General features: G+C 35.0%; 1 protein-coding gene across 1 annotated transcript; it reads right to left on the bottom strand.

Moving 5' to 3' along the window:
• Positions 1-8,458: 8,458 nt before the first annotated feature.
• On the bottom strand, positions 8,459-9,379 carry LOC308422537 (olfactory receptor 5AC1-like; the record flags this gene model as incomplete). Its single annotated transcript, XM_080919174.1, has 1 exon — positions 8,459-9,379. The coding sequence occupies one exon, from the start codon at positions 9,377-9,379 to the stop codon at positions 8,459-8,461; it is 921 nt and encodes a 306-aa protein (XP_080775300.1).
• Between the last annotated feature and the right edge of the window lie 305 nt (positions 9,380-9,684).

Raw genomic sequence — 9,684 nt, 5'->3', positions numbered from 1 at the left:
TTGATCTTAGCCATTCTAACTGGTGTGAAGTGTAATCTCAGGGTTGTTTTGATGTGAATTTCCCTGATGATTAGGTATGTTTTGCATTCCTTTAGGTGCTTCTCAGCTATTCAGTATTCCTCAGCTGAGAATTCTTTGTTTAGCTTTGTATCCCATTGTAATAGTATTGTTTGATTCTCTACAGTCGATCTTCCTGTGTTTTTAGTTTATATTGGATACTGGTCTTCTATCAGATAGCCCTCTATTAGATCCTTTTCCAATTTGTTGGTTGCCATTTTGTCTTTGTGACAGTGTTCTTAACCTTACAGAGAAGCTTTGCAATTTCATGAGGTTCCATGTGTTGATTCTTGATTTTAGAGCATAAGCTATTGGTGTTCTGTTTCAGAATTTTCCCCCTGTGCCTTTGTGTTTTAAGCTCTTCCTCACCTTCTCTATAATAGTTTCAGTGTACCTGGTTTTATGTGGAGATATTTGATCCACTTGCACTTGAGCTTTTTTTCAATAAGATAGGAAAGGATCAATTATCATTCTTCTGCATACTTACTTCCAGTTGAGCCAACACCATTTGTTGAAGAGGCTGGCCATTTTTCATTAAATGTTTTTAGCTGCATTGTCAAAGATCAAGTGACCATAAGTCTGTGCATTCACTTCTGGGCCTTCAATTCTGTTCCAGTGATCTACGTGGATATCGCTGTACTAATACCATGAAGTTTTTATCACAATTGCTTTGTAATATAGCTTGAGATCAGAAATAGTGATTTCCCCCAGAATAGATTTTGCTACTCTAGGTCTTTTGTTATTCCAGATGAATTTGCAAATTGCTTTTTCTGACTCTATGAGGAATTGAGTTGGAATTTTGATGGGGATTTTATTGAATCTGTAGCTTGCTTTTGGTAAGATGGCCATTTTTACAATGTTGATCTTTCCAATCCATGAGATGGGGAGATCTTTCCATTTTCTGAGATCTTCTTCAACTTCCTTTTTCAGAGTCTTAAATTTTTTTGTCATACAGATCCTTCGCTTGCTTTGTTAGGGTCACCCCAAGTTATTTTATAGAATTTGTGACTATTGTAATGGGTGTCAATTCTCTAATTTCTTTATCAGCCTGTTTTTCCTTTCAGTAGAAGAAGGCAGTTCATTTGTTTGAGTTTATTTTGTAGCCAGCCACTTTGCTGAAGTTGTTTATTAGCTATAAATGTTTTCTGGTGGAACTTTCAGGGTCACTGAATTATACTATCATATTATCTGCAAATAGTGATATTTTGACTCCTTCCTTTGCAGTGTTATTCCCTTTTTATTCCATTGTTGTCTAACTGCTCTGGCAAGGACTTCCGGTACTATATTAAATAGGTCGGCAGAGTGTTGTCAGCCTGGTCTAGTTCTTGATTTTAATGGGACTGCTTCAAGTTTCTCTCCATTTAGTTTGATGTTGGCTACTGGTTTGCTGTATATTGCTTTTATTATGTTTAAGTATGAGCATTCCATTCCTGATATTTCTAAGTTTTTATCATGAAAGGCTGTTAAATTTTGTCAAGTGCTTTCTCAGCATCTAGTGAGATGATCATGTGTTTGTTTTTTTTTTGAATTTGTTTATATGATGGATTACATTGATAGATTTCTGTATACTGAACCATCCCTGCATCACTGGGATAAAGCCTACTTGATCATGGTGGATGATGTGTTCTTGGATTCTGTTTGCAAGAATTTTATTGCATATTTTTGCATTTATGTTCATAAGAAAAACTGCTCTAAAGTCTCTTTCTTTGTAGTGTCTGTGGTTTAAGTATGAGCATAATTGTGACTTTGAAGAATGAGTTTGGTAGTGTTCCTTCTGCTTCTATTTTGAGAAATAGTTTGGAGAGTTTTGGTATTGGGTAAAAAGTCTGATACAATTCTCCACTAAACCCATCTGGTCCTGGGCTTTTTTTAGTTAGAAGGCTGTTGATGACTGCTTCTATTTATTTAGGTGTTATGGGACTGTTTATATGATTTATCTGATGCTGATTTAACTTTGGTTTCTTGTATCTGTCTAAAAATTTGTCCATTTCATCCAGATTTTCCAGTTTTGTTGAGTATAGGCTGTTGTAATAGGATCTGATGATTTCTTGAATTTCCTTACTTTCTCTTGTTATGTCTCCCCTTTCATTTCTGGATACTCTCTCTCTCAGCGCCCTCTAATTAGTCTATCTAAGGGTTTATTTATTTTGTTTATTTTCTCAAAAACAAAAAAACCAGCTTTTGGTTTTGTTGATTCTTTGTATAGTTCTTTTTATCTCTATTTGTTTGATTTCTTCTCTGACTTTGGTTATTTCCTGCCATCTACTCCTCATATTTGTTTCTTTTTGTTCTAAGAGCTTTTAGGTATGCTGTCAAGCTGATAATGCATGCTTTCTCCAGTTTCTTTTTGGGGAAACTCAGAGCAATGAGTTTTTCTCTTAGTACTTGCTTTCATTGCATCCCATAAGTTTGAGTATGTTGTGCTGTCATTTTCATTACATTCTAAAAAAAAAAAAAAAAGAAAAAGAAAAAAAAAACTTAATTTCTTTTTTTAACTTATTCTTTGACTATGTTATCATTGAGCAGAACAATTTTTCAGTTTCCATGTATATGTGGGCTTTTTGTTTTGTTTGTTGTTATTAAAGACTAGCCTTAGTTCATGGTGATCTGATAAGATTCATGGGAGTATTTTGATCTTCTTGTATCTGTTGAGTCCTGTTTTGTGACTGACTATATGGTCAATACTGGAGAAGGTATCATAACATGCTGAGAAGAAAGTGTGTTCTCTTGTTTTACGATGAAATGTCCTGTAGATGTCTGTTATTAGCAGTTGGATCATAACTTCTGCTAGTTTCGGTGTGTCTCTGTTCAGTTTCTGCCACCATGATTTTTCTATTGATGAGAGTAGGGTGTTCAAGTCTCCCACTATTATTTTATGTGGTATAATATATGCTTTGAACTTTAGTAGGATTTCCTTTATGATGGTGGGTACCCTTATATTTAGAACATAGATAGTCAAGATTGAGAGAGTTCATCTTGATTGATTTTTCCTGGGATGAAGAAAATGTGTATTTTCTTGTCTTTTTTTTATAACTTTTGGTTAAAAAATATTTTTAATTGAGTTTAGAATAGCTACCCCAGCTTGTCTCCTAAGACCATTTACTTGGAAGTTTTTTTCTCAAACTTTTATTCTGATGTAGTATCTGTCTTTGTCTCTCAGATGAGTTTCTTGTATGTAGCAAAATGCTGGATCCTGTTTACATATCCAGTCTGATAGTCTGTGTCTTTTTTATTGGGGAATTGAATCCATTAATGTTAAGATATGTTAAAGAATAGTGATTGTTGTTTCCTGTTAATTTTGTTGTTTGAGGTAGAATTATGTTTGTGTGCTTTTCTTCTTTTAGTTTCCTTGCATGATTTTTTTTTGTTTTTTGTTTTTTGTTTTGTTTTGTTTTGCTTTGCTTTTCTTTGGCTGTACTTTTCTTCCTTGTGTTGGATATTTCCATTTATTATTTTTTGTATTGCTGGATTTGTGAATAGATATTGTGTAAATATGTTTTGTCCTGGAATATCTTGTTTGTCCATCTATGGTGATTGAGAGTTTTGCTGGATATAATAACCCGGGCTGGCATTTGTGTTCTCTTGTGGTCTGTATGATGTCTATCTAGGATCTTTGAGTTTTGCTAGTCTCTGTTGATAAATCTGCTTTAATTCTCATTTGTAGCTACTAGCTTAGTATTTTTACAGAACTCCTAACTATGGAAGTGAGTGTGTCTCTGTTGCTTTTGTTTAATCTTGAGACTCTTCCTATTTTGGGGTTGCTGTGTTCAAATTCAATATGAAAGGTTTTGCTTAATTTTACTATGATTTTTCTTTGTTTGTTTGGTTGGTTGATTTTTGTTTTTGTCATAGTTGGCTGTTTTCTCTTAGAAGTCTTTTCTTTTCTAGTGATGGGAAAAGGGAGTAAATCTGGAGGAGAGGGGAGGTGAGAAAAAACTTAGAAGAATGGAGGAATGGGAGACTATAATCAAAGTGTAGTGTATGCAAAAGACTATTTTCAATAAAAAGTAAGACAGAATGTAACTATCAAATGCTGAATGAAATAACATAATTATGGGTCTTAAACAAATTTCTTATGAAAAATATAGTAAAAAGAAACAGTTTGATATCAAAAAGGATTTCAGATATAAATTAGTTTGGCTCCAACAATTAATGATGGCTCCAAAAATTAATGAAGGAATAAATTATTAATAATGATACTAGGGGGCTAAACTACATTGTCAAATGTATAAAAGATAGAATGTAATAATTAAGGTCACTAAATTAAAGGCCATTAAAATTTCTTAACTCAAAATTATATGCATAACATGAAAATTAATTTGGACTTCCTACTTACAAAATTAAGGTTTTATATTCATTTTAAAAGGAAAAAAGAACTAAGAAACTAGCTTAGAGAACAAAGATTTTTATATCTATGGCATGGATTATTTGAAAGTCGATGAGTAGAGTGCCACAGTAAAAATATGTTTTAATGTTAAATTAAATGTTAGGGTTGAAGTTTTTCCTAGTCTGAATGTTAATTCTTCAAAGGTAAAAACTATTATGCTCATAAAATTTATTCCTATTTGAATTCTTTCTAAATTATATATTTTGAGTGCTTTTTGTTATTTTCCTGTTGTTTTGTGAGAAAAAAACATAAATTTGGGTAAATATGTAGGTAAGGATTATCTGGGAAGTGTCAAAGAATATGTTACAGAAATGTAGACTTTTCAAAAGTTCCATTAAACCTCACAGAAATAACCATTTTAGAGCTGGAAAGATGGATTAGTGGGTAAGATAGTTTGCTGGGCAAGCATGAGCACCTGAGTTTAAATCCCCAGTATCCATGTAAAACATCAGGTTCAGGGAAAAACAAGCCTGAGATGAGATGACCTTCACCTGGTGCCACAGAGACACAGCATGGAGGGAGATCTACTTGAGACAACCCCAGATGACCATGAGACTGATGCCAAGCAAGGAAAGATGGGAAGAGCACACCCAAGATGTTCTTGCCTGTTGTACACTGCATGAGACTACTCCTGAGATAAACTCAGACATTCAGAGACCCCATGGAACAGTAAGATGTATAAGTAAGTGATGGAGAGATGGTAGATACAAAGAAGTAGAAGGATCGATGCACAATGAAGAGAAGCCTGACTGCAGACTTGAAGGTAGTGAGGAACAGCCTGATGTGAGTAAGTGGTGATGTCAACTATAGCCATGGTGAGGTCTTGGCTTACACTGCCATTGAGGGTTGTGTCTGCATCTGTTGCCCTGCAACAAGGTAGGGGAGGCTAATATAACAAAAGGCCAGACAGATGGCCCTGGTGTGGACTTCCACCCAGGGCCATGTTGATGTCTGAGGGCTGGATATTTTGGGATAGCTGGTTCTGAAGGCATGAGAGCAGGAGAAATGGCCCAGTCCTTTGCCAGCTGCTATACTAGAAAGAGCAGGTCTGGACTGACTGTAATGACACTCAGAAGAACAAGCCTTTCAGCCTCTAGGGCAGTACAGTACAGCTGGCCATGGTGGCAGGGTAACTGGCAACAGGCCCCAGGGAGTAAACATCTGAGGCTTTGAAAAAAGAAACTAGCCTTGAAATTTATCTAATGTGTGGTACATTGGAAGAGAAAGAGAAATCTTTCCTCTCATCTCCACCCCTCTACCTTCCACCATCTCCACCACCTATGGTGGGGAAAGAAGCTAGCACTGGGATCATGAGAGTAGGAGACCTGATCCTGTCTCTTACTGGCTACAATACTCAGGAGTGTGAGCCCTGCACCTTACCTGTGTAGAAAATAGGGCTTGACTTGGTTGTTGGAATTGCAGGTGAGCCACCTCCAGGGTCATCAGAGAGGAAGTGCTTTCCCAATTGTTTTCAGGAGACTGAAATAGAGCTGGCTTTACTGGCATGGGTATAGATGAGTTGGATCCAGGATATAAAAGATAGAGAGCTGGTTGTGCCTCTTGTTGGCTGCAGCATTGAAGGATCTAGCAGCAGCAGGGCTGGAAAGCTTAACCTTGTGCTAAGGGTCCAAGAGAACTGGTAAGCTGATTATGTTAGATGCTTCCCAGACTCAGATCAAGGGCTTTGAATTGATCCACCCCAAGACCTACCCCACAAATGAACTATAGTCTTAGATTTTAAAAAGCAACTTTAATAGGGGTCTTAAATGCTTCAATCTTCCTCATCACCCACTGACCAAAGGGGAGGAATGTGGTTCATAGGATGAGGGACATGTGTTTAGAAGTAGTTCTTTGGGGTCAGCAGTACAGTTCAAAAGTATCACTGTACATGAATCATCAGCAGCAGCTCAATCTAGAAAAACGCACAAGGCTCTGAAAGTCCCAGGAAATGGCAAGAAACATCTAGAACACCCCCCAAAGTTCTTTGTACACTTTTCTCTACAAATTCAAGACAAGCAAAGATTTTCAAAGATACATGAAGACTGGGGAACCCTTGCAAGGCCAACCAAGGCAAGAGCATTGTCAGTGAAGATCAGTAAAGTACTGCAAAGTGTGCCAATGCAAGAGCATCTCTATACTGTCTGTGGGGTTATATTTATATTCTTTCTAAACATTATGTACCCTCTCAGCTGTTATCAAAACATCACATGCCCTTTCACAAGATAGCCTTCAACAAAACACAACTTGTGTTTTAAATAAAACATTCTCTCACATGTCTGCTTTGGCACAGCATCTCCTCATAAAACAGCTTTGAAAAAAATCATATCACACAACTGAGTCAGTCTCCAAAGAAATCATAAATTTCCTCATACTATTCTACTTTCTGATAAAAAAATGGTCTTTTCTCTAACATTACCATTCTCTCTACAATAGAAATAATTATAAGAAGCATAAAGCCATAATTTTACATCAATTTCAAATTTATACATTTCAAATAAACCACTCATGTATAATATAGTCAAACAAAACAATCTTAAATTTCTGCCAATATACAAAAATTCAAATGAAACAACCTCCAATTTCTATCAATATAGAATAATTAAATAAAACACTTAAATTTCTACCAATCCCTGATCATAACCAATAACAAACCACTATACTAGATAACAACTATAACACATTAAATGACAAAACTATTCACCCCAACTTAAGAAATTGAGACATTTGTCCTTATAACTGCTTCTTGTTGAATTGCAGCAAAGAATTCTTGTTGAGGCCCAAGGAGAAAAATGTCTGTAAAATGTAGCTATAGCATTTGTTGACCAGTCTTTGTGTTGTCCAGGCTCTGTTTTCTGTCCAGTCTATGTGTTGTCCAGTCTTTATGTACTCAATCATTTGGGCTATCCCTTTTGAAGTTGATTTGTATGCACATTTTTGAGCAATCGGTAGTTGAGACAATCTAGGAAATTGATTATTTGGGCTATTTGTTTTGTGAAGACATTCATGTCTCAGTTAATTAAAGAGTTTCCCCTAGTCAGATATAATCATTATAAATTTTGGTGATAACCATATTTCTTCATTTTCTGTAGATACATGAGCATAACCACATTTCCACCTTAAAACTATTATAGAAATTAGGCATTATACCATTCTAATGTCAACACACCCTTACACTGTATGGGTTGAACTGGCTCCTTGGTTATTTGAATAACCCACTGTCTTTCACCTGCTATTGTTCCTTTTTCACCAACATTAAGAAAGGTGTTTTAAATATTCTTTTTGCTTAATAGCACCACTTTTAAAGTATGATTGGTCTTTCTATAACTTCTTGTCCTGTAGCATTATTTTCTATACTAGTAACATGTTTTATATTTTATTATGCAAATAATTGTTTCATCTTACTGAATATATATTCAGAAGTATTATCAATTTTACTTTGTGCATGTATACCCATAATTGCTATCATTTCCAATTAAATGTGTAACTACACAGACAATTTTTTCAGGACTTAGAGCAGCTGCTCATTGAATCCCTAAATATGTGACGATGGGATGTTGTATACACCTTTGTTTTTCATGTTCTGAAAAATAAAAAACATTCATCTGCCAGATATACTTTTTTCTGATATGCTTAGGGTTGCTACTCACAGGTACACTAAACAAGGTATTTATAGAAACATAGAATTTCTTTAGGAAATAAATATTCAATGCACTATTAAAAAATTACATATTATATATTATATATAATATTTATTAGAAAAGACTAGAGTTTGTTTATGTTACAGATAGTTAATTTGATGACTTAATTTTAATATATTACTGTGTATTTAGAATAACAAATAATTGAAAACTGCCTTTAAAGTTTACATGTATGATTTAAAAATCCTTCTTTGAAAATTGTACAAACTAATGATTATACTTCACCATCTAGCAACATGTCAGTTTCCTATATTTGATAAAGACCAAAAATTTTGATGTATTTAATAAATGAACATCAGAGTTTTCTGAAAAATAATTATGACTTTATGATTTTTCTCAGAGCACCTAAAACTTCCTTGTTTCTTAAGCTATAAATGAAGGGGTTTAGTAGAGGAATCACAATGGTATAAAACAGAGAATACATTTTACTCTTATATTTACTTGGTCCAGACCCAGGGCTCACATACATGAAGAAAAGAGTTCCATAGAACAAAGAGACAGAGAGCAGGTGGGCACTGCAGGTGGAGAAGGCTTTTCTTCTGCCCTTCTCAGACTTTTTTTTCAGTATGGAAAAAAGGACATGGGCATAGGAAACTGCAATACTCATGAAGGTAATAGCTTGTATTACAGTAGAAAAAATAAAAACCACAAATGCATTAATAGATGGGTCAGTGCAAGAAATTGTATAGAGTGGCAGGATCTCACAGTAAAAGTGATCTATTATGTTGGATTTGCAGAAGGTTAATCTAAATAATAATCCTACATGAATAAGTGGATGCAGAAAACCAATTATGTATGAACCACTTATCAGGCAAGTGCACACTTTGTTGGACATCACCACAAGGTAGAGCAGAGGGTTGCATATGGCTACATAGCGGTCATAGGCCATAGCTACTAGGAGGAAACATTCTGTCGTTGCACTGGATCCAAAAACATAATATTGGGCCATGCATTCAAAGAGGGAAATCATTTTACCATTGTCCAGGATGTTAACAAGCATCCTGGGAGTCACAGAGGATGAAGTACAAGCATCAGCAAAGGCTAAACTTCCAAGGAAATAGTACATGGGAGTGTGAAGATGGGGGTCTTTCCAAATGAGAAAAATTAAGCCAAGGTTGCCCACCATGGTGATGACATAGATGAAGAAGAACACCAGGAACAGGGGGACTTGAAGTTCTGGACGATCTGTTATTCCTCTGAGAACAAACTCAGTCAGCTGGCTTCTGTTCACCTCCATCACATCTCTTCAAGCTGTTCACTGAAAAAGATGTAGATAAAGAAAACATTACTAAGTTTCAAACATGATGGGATGAATGTTATTATCACATCTTCTCTCTTACATGCTTATTAATTAACACTTATGAATGTTTTTATTTTTAAAAAAACATCTATCATACAAAGAGTTTTTAGAATGATATTATGATATAAAATATCTATGTTTTCAAGAGAAATATTAAGTACCCTAAAGATATCAGTGATCTTACAGTATATCACAGTAATTCTAAGTTGCATAGATAACAATATATTATGCACCACTTAGAA

The sequence above is a fragment of the Micromys minutus genome (assembly GCF_963924665.1).
Source record: "Micromys minutus genome assembly, chromosome: 7".
Classification (NCBI taxonomy): Eukaryota; Metazoa; Chordata; class Mammalia; order Rodentia; family Muridae; genus Micromys; species Micromys minutus.
This window is presented reverse-complemented; position numbering and strand designations above follow the sequence as displayed.